A 13,565-nucleotide genomic window follows, 5' to 3' on the forward strand; every position below is an offset into this window, starting at 1 on the left:
TACTTTGATCTGTTAAGGCGTTGTGACAAGTAGCGCATTGACGAAGACTCCGGTTTGGCCTTTATCATAATAATGGCTGGTGTTGTGGTTCAAATAGACCCAAGTGATCCAAGATCAGTGTTAAGGACCAGATTCTACCTGAATCTAGCTGCATCGGATTAACCCAGTGCTAGATTACGACACATTTTTTCTTTCATAAACCCTAACCTGCAAAAAGGGAGAAGGAAGAACGTCCCTCCGTCCTGTGTAGTTTTCCACTTCGTGTGGTGGGGATTTGCTTGAGGGTCATTGGTGTAACTGGATTTTGGGGTGAACGTTTGTATGTAACTACTGTGTAACTCAGGTGGAGAAATGTAGACCCTATTTCTCTTTTTTAGCTTTAACCTAAACACTTTTCTGCATCTCACTCCACCTCCCCTGACCTTTTTTTTTTTTTAGTTCCAGAGTTTTCCTTATTCCCATCTCCATTGTTTTTTCTGTTTTGTTTTTTTCCATTTCCATGTTCATCCTTTTTGTGAAGTGCACAAGGAAAACAAACTACTGTCGGCGTGTCGTGCTTTCAGGCTTTTATTTTGATATTCTGTTTTGTTCACTCATGTAATATAGACAATGCACCCATGTTTTATATGTTCATTTTTTTAATGTAAAGCTCTACTTCTTTTGGTTTTATTTTTGTAGATATGGGAAAATATGTAAATTATTTTCTTTTTAAAATGGCGAAATTGTTGGCTGCACAGAAGGAAAATGTAAACCCATGTTCAGATCTCATTTGTTTTGTGACATTAAAAAAAGTTTTAAAAACATTTTCCAATCTTTTAACCTGTTATTCGAATGATATTGACTTGCAAGGTGTTTACGTTACAGAAATCGTCAGCTGTCCAGCAGTTCAAGCACCTTATTAAAATTTCTGCCTTCATAAGTGTTTCTTGTATTTATAAAACGACTGTAGATAATAACAAGTCCGTTCAGGGCTGGTTATTTTGATCTGTACCAGCCCAACAACCATGTTGATGTTACTGCTGTGGATGATCAATAAATAATCAATTCTACAAAATAATGAGATGGAGTAGATCAGAGGGATGGGTGATGGGTTAAATCAGGATCTAAAACACGGTCTGTTGTAGGGGGGACGAATGAAAGATGTATATGGTGTAAGTGGTGACCTGTAGATGAAGAGATGGAGAGTTGTAGAAGGTGTGAGGGAGGAAAGGGGGAGCGCCACCAGGAACGTGGGGGAGGAGAACTACTGGCTCGGGGCGTAGTCTGCGTAGTAGCCAAGGTTTGAATGAAGGAGACGGAAATATGTGTTTCTGTGAATAACAGACCAGTAACCGTTCCCGCAGGCAAAAGAGGGCAAATCGGAGTGGGATTGTTTTCGTTCAGGGTCGGTGCACGGCCAAAAGGGACAGGCAAGGGAAGTGCCACGGCTGCGCCTGTTCTCCAAAACCGTGTGTGTGTAAGGAAAAGGGTTGGGATCCAAACGGGAGGATTAAACGATATCCTCAGGTGACACAATATTAACACACAGCGTGATGGGAAAAATGAACCACGCGTTTCGTGCCTTGTTCGTGATATCCAGCGCTGTTGGTCCGGATCGGGTCGGGTGATGAATGATCGTATTCACACACGCAGCGGGGCTCAAGGCGCTGGACCGACGCGCGGTGGAGGAGCTGGGAGCGGACCGTGGGACTTGCGTTGCACTGGTCTTGAGATGTAACGTTTCGCTTTTAAGGATCACTTTCTTAATTCGCATTGACCTGAACAGCGGGTTGTTTTTTCCTCCCCCAAACTCTCGCACCGTGGATGTTAGAAAAAGAAGCGAGTTATATTCCAGTTTGGAGGAGAAGAGCTTGTGGATTTCTCTTTGTGCTCCAAGACCCTCCGAGAAAGGCAAGTCACCTAATTGTTGCAGTGGGGTTTTTTTCACTCTCGGTGAATTGAGATAATGGTGCCAGTCTTTCTTTTGTCTTTTTCCACTTTTAAGTCATTGAATGAGAAAAACTACTTATAAGCGTTGCATTTCCCGACCCGTGTCGCTGTGCCCTTCAGCCCGGTGTAGTTTTATTAGATATTTGAGCATTGCTGGATTGGGTAATTGGGATACTGTGGGCTGAATGCAAACATTAAAACACAATGGAAGTGGAGTGATGAACCCTGCTGTGCATTCTTTCGTCTCCTTTTTTTGTGGAGGCTTGGAAAATAGTTTTATCTAAACTAAATACTTGAATTATTATTTTTTAATAATATTGTTTCAATTGTGTTTTCGTATTTAATTGCTTTGAGAGTATATTTAATGTACGGTTGCAGCGTTTGTATCAGTGGAAGCAAACCAGTGTCTACCATGGGTTAGTCCAGTCTCATTAAACGGGGTTGGCTGGGACTTGATCCTTAGTTCGTGTCCAGGGAGAATCGATATTTTGGCAGGCAGCGACTTACGTTGTTGCAAAAGCTGGGATGTATATAGTCTTCGTTGGGTATTTAAAACATAATGGATGTTTTAAAACTTTTTTTTAAATTGGGTGTATCGTATGTTATCTTGTACTCATGGAGATTTAGGTTACTGTGTCAAACTTGGTCCAGTCCCAGCAGTTGGGCTTTTCAATGAAGGCCTGAAAGCCTCGGACTCTGCTTGCGTGGGTGTCGGGGGCGCCCTGAGTGCCTCCCCCGCAATTCCTGCCTAGTGGGACTGAGGCTTTTAGGCCTTACCCTGTGCAGACAATGATCCGCCGGTTACGTCGCACGGCGACGAGTAATTTGAGACAATTCTTGAATACCACGGTAGCCCATGCATGTTGTGCTTGGTGCCTTTTCACCTATGTGTGTCTTTTAGCTCCTTGTATCATTTTAAAGAAGATAGTGGTTTGAAGAGTCCTTATTTGCTTACGTATGGGGGAGCAAACGGGTTCCCTCGATTGTGTTGGTTAAATGGGTCTGAGGGGAATAATGGGCACCACAATATCTCCAGTGTAATATAAAACGGAGAGGGATCTCGGCGCATAAATCAACTCGGCCACACCTCACACACCCTCCTTGTGAATTAATGCACATTTCGATGTAACCTGTATTGTTGTTGAGTTAGTATTCCGCGAGGTGTCTTCTTCGTGGTGGGCTTATGCTTACTTGAAGGTAGTATTGGATGTTTTATTGGAACGTTTTATTAGACCAAATTAACATGTAGGCATGTATCTTGAGAAGAGCTAACGAGTATGTGTGTGTGTGTGTGTGTGTGTGTGTGTGAGAGAGAGAGTTTTGTTTTATTCTTTAAACAGACACTTATCCCAAATATTACTTGGAGCTTTTATTTGCAGAAAATAATTTGTCATAAAAGCAGTGTTTCCAGACCCAGAATAATGCAAAGAAAAGCATGTTCATATTTAATAAGTAAAAAAAAACACAATACCTAAACATAGAAAGAATTAAGAAATCAATATTTGGTGGAATAACCCTGATTTTTCAGTTGGAGCTTCTTTGCACCTCGGGGTGGTCTCCACCAGTCACTTAGCTTTTTAAATAAGATGTGATCCCCTATTCAATATCTGATTTTAAAAAGTTAGGTGTTGAAATTGAACAGACACTGGAACAGGAATGACTGTTGTGCTTGTAGATTTGGAAATGCAGTTTTTTTTCAAGAGCTATATATATATATATAATGTGTGTGTGCTTTTATTCTAAACCTTGTGTTATTATAAAACTTAAGGCATTATGGTCATCGTCCAACCCCCACCACCCCATTGAGATTGATGGGTGGCATGTGTTGGAAATCTTCCCTGGACAAATGGTGTCCCTGACTGTCTTATCAGTTTTGTAAACAATCCCTGACGTGTGTGTGAGAAGTGTGGACACAGACAGGAAGAGTGGCTCAGTGTTTGGGTTCCTTAGCAAAGGAAATCTCATGTTCCCATCACATGCAACCAATTAGAGAGAAGAAAGAGAAAGACGTGTACAAATGGAAAGTGAGGAGTGTTGTGGCTCTTTATTAAAGGAGCTGGATTAAGAGTCTCACTCCTCCTTTTTCAGTGAGTGTTGGTGCGTACCTCACTCAGGCCAACAGCACAACTCCTCCAGTAACAGTTGCTGCTCTTATTTTGGAGCTGACCACACACACACACACACACACAGACCCAGGTAAACACACAAACCAACAGCTCGCTGAAGCATTTTTGCACTACTCCGTTGAATTAGGGTTGTGCGGTTAAAGGTCATGTAGCCATAGAAACCTTGCCCCCCACACTGTTCTCTGCTCCTGTACCCCCTTATTCATTCCCATGGAAACAGCCGAGCTTGGTTACCCCGGAGATGATGGGAGACCGCTGGGGAATGTGTGTGTGTGTGTGTGTGTGATGAGACCTTGGTGTGAGTGTGAGAATTGTGAAAGCACTGATTTAGAAAGTGGTTGAATGATGAGCCTGGTTGTTTTTTTTGTAAGTTGTTTCCTTAGGGTGAAATGCATTTAAAACCTTGAAGGTGAAGAGGTGTGTGATGTTATTTTATAATTGGTTCAGTGGTGGATGCCCTTCAACACAGAAACCTTTTTGGAGTGAATCCTTTTGTGAACACACTTCATTTTCAAAAATCTCCCTTAATTTTGATCTGTCACGATTCCAAAACATTAATGCATTCAGAATAGATCTCTACATCTCTACATCTGTTCTGCTCTACATTGCATCTTACTTTCTTCAAAAATATTTGTCATTTGACACTATTTGAAGTGCTGTTGCTCTGATTTGATATGCACTTAAGAGAAAATTGCAGTGATATTGTGGCATTTTGTAGCTCACCTGCAACTCCAGGTAGAGCAAGGTGCTAGCAACACCACAGTCATTGGTCTGATTCCTAGTGAGCACACACCGTCATATTGATGTGCAAGTTGCCCTAGATAATAGCGTTTGCTATAAATGTATAATTACTCTTCCTCCCTCAGGTTAGTCCTCCTCCTCCTCCTCTTCGGCCTCCAAAATAGATTCTCTCAGGAGTAAAGTTGAGCTGCTGAAGCTACCACTGGCTCTGTCTTCTAAATCAATCTCGGAGCGCAAAACTCAACTGGGTGGGGCAACAGAACGTTCCAGGGGCGGAGCTGGGGCCCACAAACCCCGCCCACTGGCCCCAGACATGGACAACGAGTCGCAGTACTCGGGGTACTCCTACAAGTCCTCCCACTCCCGTAGCTCTCGGAAGCACCGGTGTGTACGCCCGTATCCACACACTCTTCCCATTTACAAAAACGCATCAACAATTTGTCTTGGATATAGTGTGAACGGTATTGCACTACTGTAAGCACGGAAGGTCCACTGTATCTTAATTTAATGATTATTAATTTTATGTTGCTTTATCTTGTTTGCTACAGGGAACGGAGAGACAGACACCGTTCTAAGAGCAGAGACAGCAGAGGGGACAAATCCGTCACCATCCAGGCTCCTGGAGAGGCCCTGTTGGACACAGAGTCCACACGCGGAGACGACAGAGTCAGTGTCCGAGTCCTAACACCTCCGGACTAGAGAAATGTTTCACCATGTGGTTAGACCACAAAAACATCTTAATTTCCAAGACCCCTTTTGGCAAATAGGTGGATTTCTGTTGTCCTCCTTCTGATACAAAATCTTTTGAGCGCTTCTTTTCGTCAGGGAGCAAAGTGGCATTTAACAGAGGAAGAGCATGGGGTCAAAGGCCAAGCCACTGAACATGAAAGCTACCATGGACCAGAATAACGGATGCTGTGATTTGTCATGTTGATGGCATAGATTGTAGCTAAGTTAGCCCAGATTGTTTCTGTCATGGGTGTAAATGGTATGGGTAGATATTGGAGGCATTCAGTGACAGATTGGTGTGGATGATGATAAAATGGTTGTTGTTAACTAATGAATTTATGTATTTGTTGCATTTTTGCTTAACCAAAATGGTGTCGCGCGCGTCCTCGTGCAGGATGACAACTGGGGCGAGACGACGACGGTGGTGACGGGCACGTCGGAGCACAGCGTTTCCAACGAGGACCTGACGCGGGCGTCCAAGGAGCTGGAGGACTCGTCGCCGCTGGAGTGCCGGCGGTTTGCGGGGCCCGTGCTGAGTGCCGTGCTGGGCCTCTTCGCCCTGCTCACGCCGCTGGCCTTCCTCCTGCTGCCGCAGCTGCTGTGGCGGGACGCGCTGGAGCCGTGCGGGACGCCCTGCGAGGGCCTCTACGTCTCGCTCGCCTTCAAACTCCTGGTGCTGCTGCTGTCGTCGTGGGCGCTGTTCCTGAGGCCCCCGCGACACACGCTGCCACGCTTCTTCGTCTTCCGCTGCCTCCTCATGGCTCTGGTGTTCCTCTTCGTCGCCTCCTACTGGCTATTCTACGGCGTGCGGGTGTTGGAGCCGCGCGAGCGTGACTACAGGGGCATTGTGGGTTACGCGGTGTCCCTGGTGGACGCCTTGCTGTTCATCCAGTACCTGGCGCTGGTGCTGCTGGAGGTCAGGCACCTCAGGCCGGCTTTCTGCCTCAAGGTGGTGCGCACGACCGACGGGGCCAGCCGCTTCTACAACGTGGGACATCTCAGGTGTGTGTGTGGGGTGGGGGGTGCTGGGGGCGTGGTGGCGTGGCTGGATGTGCATTCTGTAGAAAAATACGTCAGGTGTGTGTGTGTGTGTGAGGAACATAATCTAGAACAGGATGGTGGCTGTGAGGTGGGTGTTGTGTGTAAGCTGGCGTTGTGTTTTTTTTCCTTTCGTTTTATTGTTAGTTGAGGTGTAATATGAGTATTTCAGCAGTGGGTGTGAGTTGTTGAATAGAGATTGATAACCTGTGTGTGGTTTAACTTTTTGTTGTTGGCGAGCAGTAATTTGAGTGGCACTTCCCCCTCGAAGGCCCCAGTTCTTACACAGCCACCATTAAATGCTTGAAAACGTCTGTGGTAATAATGGTTATCTGAATATTTAGGTGCTTTGGTGTCAGTGATAGTTTGGCTAAGACAAGAGTTCATGTCTCATTATTTGCATGCTTTATACACGTGTTAGGGTCTTTATTTGCATGTTGGTGGGTGAGCTCCATTTCCTGTTGTGGTTAACAGTCTTTAGTTTTCAGTTAGGTTAGGGCTTCTCTGGGTGTGGTTTCACCCACCGGTAGGTTTGCAGTGACCCATTTCCTGGCACATTTTCCAGCATTGCTAACTGCATTAAAATCGTGCTCCACTAGAGGTCAGCACATTATAGTAGTGCAAGATGCACAGTTGCAGTTCTGTGAATGCAGCCTTAAATTAGTAAATGTGTGATTTATTCAGTCACTTCATAGCTTGTCATATTAACATATGTAATACAGTAATGATGTATAATAATAATAATAATAATGAGATTACCTAAAGTTCTGGTTTTAGTTCAAGTTCAGTTTAGTTCACCAGATGTTAGGACGATGGTGACGGTGATGATGACTGGTGTGCTGGTCTTGTTCTCCAGTATCCAGCGGGCTGCAGTGTGGGTGCTGGATCAGTACTACAGTGACTTCCCCGTGTACAACCCAGCCCTGCTCAACCTGCCCAAGTCCATTCTGTCTAAAAAGATGTCAGGCTTCAAGGTCTACTCCCTGGGGGAAGGTAAGACCTTCACTCTGTTCTTACGCACACGTCCGTCTTCTTCATACGATCATTATACAGTGCAGTCGTGACTGCTAGACTCGTCGAGTTCATCAGCCCAGTGGTAGAACATCATCTGAACGTTTCTCCCCATCCCTCCTGGGTGGTGTTGCTCCTCTCCAGAGAACAGCACCAATAACTCCACGGGCCAGTCGCGGGCCATGATCGCCGCCGCCGCCCGTCGTCGTGACAACTCCCATAACGAGTTCTACTACGAGGAGGCCGAGATGGACCGCAGGATACGTAAACGCAAGGCCAGGTGAGGGGCTGCCGTCCCGCTCCGCTAACACCGAGATCGGATATCAGTAATTATGGGGCCATATTAGCATACACAGTTTAAAAAAAGTAAGTTTTCTCGAAGGGTGAATGTAGGTTGGTTCAAGATCAGGACGGAGACGTGCCCCTAACCCTCTGTCCTGGGTCAGGACGGAGACGTTCTCCTAACCCTCTTGTCCTGGGTCAGGACGGAGACGTTCTCCTAACCCTCTTGTCCTTGGCTGCTGCAGGCTCGTGGTGGCCGTGGAGGAGGCGTTCACGCACATCAAGCGCCTGCAGGACGACGAGACGTCGGCGTCGTCGCCCAAACACCCGCGTGAGGTGATGGACCCGCGCGAGGCCGCCCAGGCCATCTTCGCGCCCATGGCTCGCGCCATGCAGAAGTACCTGCGCACCACACGGCAGCAGCCGTACCACAGCATGGAGAGCATCATCACACACCTGCAGTTCTGCATCACGCACAACATGACGCCCAAGGTCAGCGTGCCGCACAACGCCATTTGTTTGTTTGCGTAAATAAAATAATAACGTAAAACGTTATTATTTTAACAAAATAACGTAAATCATAAGCAAAAAAAAGGACAAAGGTATTTGTAAAGGGATTAATGTACTTGCTAAAACCTTCTTGTGCCTTATGTATGTGCGTATTGACCCTGTAGGCTTTCTTGGAGCGGTATCTCACCCCTGGCCCAACCATGCAGTACCAGAAGGAGAACGGCAGAGGGCGCCAGTGGACGCTGGTCAGCGAGGAGCCCGTGACGTCGGCGCTGCGACAGGGGCTCGTTTTCTCTCTGCGCCGTCTCGATTTCGCGTTAGTCGTCACGGTGACCACCCTTCCCTTCCTCACCCTGGGGGAGGAGTTCATTGACCCCAAGAGTCACAAGTTCGTCATGAGGCTGCAGTCTGAGACGTCCGTATAGGGAGAGGTAACAAATGCGGAACGAAACGGATAACGGACGAGGGGCGGAGCATCGAGATGGCGTCATTCATGTAGAGCATGGTGTAAAGAGAGGGAGAGAACCACTTTTTAAAAATAATTTTTATATTGTTGGGCTTTTTATTGGCCTGTTTTTATATCATTTGAATTAGTTCAGAAACTGCCTGTTCCTCAAAGACGGGCAATTTGCGCCTAATTTGGACTGAATGGTTCTTATGCATTTCTAGCCTAGTCGTTGGCATTCCTGTCTTAGATGACTCCAGCTCTGCACAGTTCAGTGTGTTCCCTGCGGACACTCCTATGGCTCCTATGTTAAGCCCTTTGTGGTAGATGGAGGTCAAGATGAACCTGTGAAATGTTGCGGCCCTCTGGGACTTGTCTTGTGCTAGAACGGTTTAATCGAATCCTTTTCAGAGACTGTTCCTTCCTCAGAATAAGGGTCAGTGTCACATGAATAATGTGTACAGGTTGTTTTTAAGTAGAAGTTGACAGTTTTCTTTGGTTTTTCCTTTTGAAATTTGTGTGGCCGATAATGGGACAAGCAGCCACTCAAGTCCAGTGTGACCTGGAGTCACCCAACACTTCGTCCAAAAGAATCCAATCATGGATCCTAAAAGAATGAGGAAATGCCTCCGTGCTCATTGTAAGGGGATTTACTGCAGTATCGAGGTCTTGTGAGGTGTGGACTAATTTGACAGCTTACAGGCATGTGATGATTTGGGGGAGTTGGTAGTAACTCTTATGCTTGGTAAAATAAGGAAGACGGCATATTTATTTAGAAGTGGTTTTAATCACATGCCTTTCACATCCACAGTGTACTGACCAGAGGAAATATGCTCTGAAAGGTGTGAACTAAAACAGACTAACCAGGCTGAGCAAAACACAAATCATTTGTATTCAGGGTGGTCATTGTGAACACTACAGTCCTAAGTCCAAAAGTAATTGACTCCTTTATGATTCAAAACTAAGTGTATCTTGTATTCAGGAATCATTAACAATGTTCCATGCCAAGATTTGCAGACTTCCGAATAATGGCTTCTTCTGAGACCTCGATACAAAGTAAATCCTCAGCACTGGCTGTAACACTACTGTAATGTCTTTAAAGTGTGGAGGAACAAGTCTTTCCACAGAGGAGAAGTTATTTACAATCAAAACCTTTGTCTTTTCAAAGCTGTGTACACTCCTCATCACTGCAGTCCTTATTACTGTCTGCTAACAGGGACCAGATTGCAAGGGCTCTGTAAAACTGTACTGTACTGTTGTTGTTGTTGTTTAGGCCTTGAGCACATGCTCCATCTCTCTGGAATGTAGCAAATAGTTCACCCCCAAAATCCTTAACAGCGATGTTAGGAAAGGTGTTTTAACATTATGCAAATGACATCGTACTGAGAGGTCTGCTCCAGCTCCATGGTCATCCACGTTTTAACACAATTTTAGGTGGTACTACTCCTTTGGGCTGAATTTTTGCAATGTCATTATACATTTTTTTGATCATGCAGCCCTTTTAATGTTTGTTTACATTTACAAAAGAAAAAGGTTTGGCATGTGCCCTCAAGCATGGAGTTTTTCCTTCAGAATAACAAAGTAAAGAGTTTTTTTTTTACCACCATCAATAACGTGAGGTCGATTGATTTTGTAATCACAATGGCTCAAATGGACAATTTATTACAAAGGCAAAACTACTGGCTCGCAGTTGAATGTGTGGCGAAACATTTTACTGTAATTGCTGGAAGAAACAGACTTCCTGTCACGTTGGTTATTGGAGGTGCACGTAGCACGTCGGGTTCTGTTCTCCCGCCTGTGTGTGGAGGGGAGAGTGACGGCACACTCATTTGGTTTCCTGTAGAACTTGAGTCACCACAGAGTCTGTGCTTCATGGGTCGTTCATGTGCTTCATGGTTTCACTCTTGCTAGTCCGTTGGCAGCTTTGGGGGGCCAGTTTAGGGTTTTTTTTTTTATTATTATTCTGTACATAACTGTAATATTTCTTTTTTTATTGACAATGGGACTGAAATCTTTTTTTCTTTTTTTTTTTTTTACCTTTGTGTAGAATTTTTTAACGAACCCTTATCAGCTTTCTTTCTTAGGCCTAATGCATGCATGTAGGTAATGATTTGTAATTTTTTGTATTCTTTGCCTTGTTCTCTTAAAATGAAACTAAAACTTTTGCCTTTTCTTTTCAAAAAAGGAGAAAATGGAAAAACTGTAAAGAGCTGTAGATTTATTATTGTCTTTTTTTGCATTTGATACTTTTAGGTCTGACCCAATTACAGCCATTTTAATAAATATTTCAACTCTGCTCATGTGTTAAGTCTTCTTATGTGGCAGATGCAATTTATGCAGATTTCTTGTATGACGAGTATGTATGACTTGGTGGTCAGCGTTGTCCATCATTGTGGAACAATGATGCAAATTTTGAAATCATTACTGCAAGTGTTCTGTGTATATTTGGTGTCTGATGTTTCTAGACCATGGATGATTCTTGGGAAGAATGAGGGGACAACTGAGATGAAACCCCAGAGTCTAAGAACTGACAGGGACTGGTGAAACGGTGCTCTTTGTTTTGTGATTGCTTGGTTTGAACCCAATTAAGGTTTTCTCAAATAGCTTTGCAATTTTCTGAAATTTTTCAAGTTATTTCAATATTTCGAAAAAGTCCACATGACTACTGCTAACCTCACACCAACGTCGGATGACGTATTCTTTTTGTCTTCCCTAAAGTCATGTTCATACTTCAGTTATCTTCGGGTAGCGACTAACATCCTCCAACAGTTTTGTCTAACAGTTTTTTCTGGTTTCTGTGGTTAAAGCAAAGTGGTGCCTGTGTTTTGCAACGATTTGCTATTTCTACAAGACAAGATGGTTCTCACAACAGGAGTTCTAATAATCTATACGCTGATACATTTTTGTCAAGGTAATATTGCTGCTTGTGTGTTTACTTCTTTGCTTGTTTGTTTCCTTGTTTTTGTTAATTTAAGTATGCCTTGAACTATATAATGTTGTTCATGTATGTACTGAATTGTCTACAATGTCTTGTTCACCAACTAAAGTTAAATTCAAGGCATTTTAGCATTAGCCTTTACAATGCGTACAGGTCACATGGATAAAGAAATGTTAATGTCTGCTTTTTCACAAAGGGAAATAACACCACTTCCTTTATTGTGAGTGTAAGAAACCTGCCTGTTAGAAACATGATTGACTGTTTCTAACACTCATTGCTTGATTTTGAATAGTTTTCGGTAGTTTAATTCTGTATAATGGTACCATGTCCTGATCAGACGCCATTTTTGTCCTTTCAGTAGTAGGAGGAAATGAGAACTATGCTACTGGTTACATCGGCCATTCAGTCATCTTGTCATCAGGAGTAGACCCAGCGTGGAAGCCAGTCACCATTCGATGGTCTATCTACACCAACAAAACCTACATTGCTACCTGGCAGGGAGGGACGTTTCAAAACAAAGGCGGGAACTACCAAGGCAGACTTCAGCTAGACAGCATCACGGGAAATTTGGAAATTAAAAATTTAAATGCAAATGATGCTATAAAGTACACAGTGACTTTATACAATGGAGCCCTAGCTGAGCGACAAAACCACGTTACTTTGACCGTCCGGGGTAAGCCAACATGCTAGCTTATGAATTACAGTTATGCAGCAACAATTGTCTTCATTTATTCAGGAAGTGACTTTTTAGTCATTTAATAATGGCTACGTTTACAAAAAATAACACAATTTAGATATAATATATTCACAATACATTGGTATACACAGCAGGCTAGCTCACTATGGGTGCATTGTGTCATTTGGTAAGGAATTATACAGCCTAAAGAGATCTCACTGATCTTTTGCTTTTCTTTCAGAAAAATTCAGAGCCCCAAGTATAAATGTTACTTTCAGTACCTTGAAGGGTGGGGTTTGTACCGTTTCACTTCACTGCACATCAGAGGACAATGTCACACTCTCCTGGAAACCTGAACTAGGGTTCAGTGGGCACGTCCTGAGTGGGAGGCCCAACCTGAGCTCCAGTGAAGCTGTGCTGTGGACATCGTTTAGTCCTAACAGAGACGTGACCTTTAACTGCACAGCCAGTGATGGTGTCATTACAGATATACTTCCATATAAGGTGAAATGTCAAGGTATGTGTGCGATTTCACATCACAAGTCATAATAAAACTGTTAATCTTATACACAAAATTTTAAGCCAAAAAACATTAGCATATCATGATTTTGTTCTTCCAGAGGATGGATGTCCGAGCTGTTCACCGTGTATTACAATTCTGGTTCTATTGATTATTGTAATTATTTGGGTATGTGCATGCCAAAACCAAGGTGAGGTTTTAAAATGTTTAAGCTTTCTGTTTTCTCATTTTGGAGCATTAATTACAGTACAGTGGTGTTTGAGCGTTTGCGATCTGTTTAGAAATCCAGTTTTTAGGAAACTGCTTAAAATTAGATAAAGAGAAACAAATCAACATGACAGACAACAGAATCAGACTCTGACATTTATGTATTGAGGACAATGATCCAATCACATCGGTGTGTGAATAAAGTGTGATCCTTTGTTTGCAGTATCTGGTATGACCCTCTTGTGCAGCACTGCAGCTAAAGGCTTGTTGTAATTGATTAAACCTGCCCACGGGTGCAGGACACTTAGTCCGTTCATCCATACGAAGCAGCTTCTGTCCTCTTATGCAATGCTCAGTTATATTGGAGTCCTCTCAGGTTTCCGGTTCATCCAGAACATTTATAATGGATTATG

At 43.7% G+C, this 13,565-nt stretch overlaps 1 protein-coding gene across 4 annotated transcripts; it reads left to right on the top strand.

Moving 5' to 3' along the window:
- The first annotated feature begins 1,261 nt into the window (after nt 1–1,261).
- LOC143475090 (vang-like protein 2) lies at nt 1,262–12,422 on the top strand. Of its 4 annotated transcripts, none has more exons than XM_076972824.1 (9): nt 1,262–1,890; nt 4,922–5,180; nt 5,345–5,462; nt 5,920–6,527; nt 7,420–7,556; nt 7,719–7,854; nt 8,102–8,348; nt 8,531–11,722; nt 12,108–12,422. In XM_076972824.1, the coding sequence occupies exons 2-8, from the start codon at nt 5,110–5,112 to the stop codon at nt 8,789–8,791; spliced, it is 1,578 nt and encodes a 525-aa protein (XP_076828939.1). In that variant the 5' UTR covers nt 1,262–1,890; nt 4,922–5,109; the 3' UTR covers nt 8,792–11,722; nt 12,108–12,422. The 4 variants fall into 4 exon arrangements, with proteins under 4 accessions (XP_076828939.1, XP_076828942.1, XP_076828941.1 ...); XM_076972827.1 differs by having other exon boundaries at nt 12,111–12,422; XM_076972826.1 differs by lacking the exon at nt 1,262–1,890 and adding an exon at nt 2,094–2,474.
- Nucleotides 12,423–13,565: the final 1,143 nt, after the last annotated feature.

This window comes from Brachyhypopomus gauderio, chromosome 14, assembly GCF_052324685.1.
Source record: "Brachyhypopomus gauderio isolate BG-103 chromosome 14, BGAUD_0.2, whole genome shotgun sequence".
In the NCBI taxonomy this organism is placed as follows: Eukaryota; Metazoa; Chordata; class Actinopteri; order Gymnotiformes; family Hypopomidae; genus Brachyhypopomus; species Brachyhypopomus gauderio.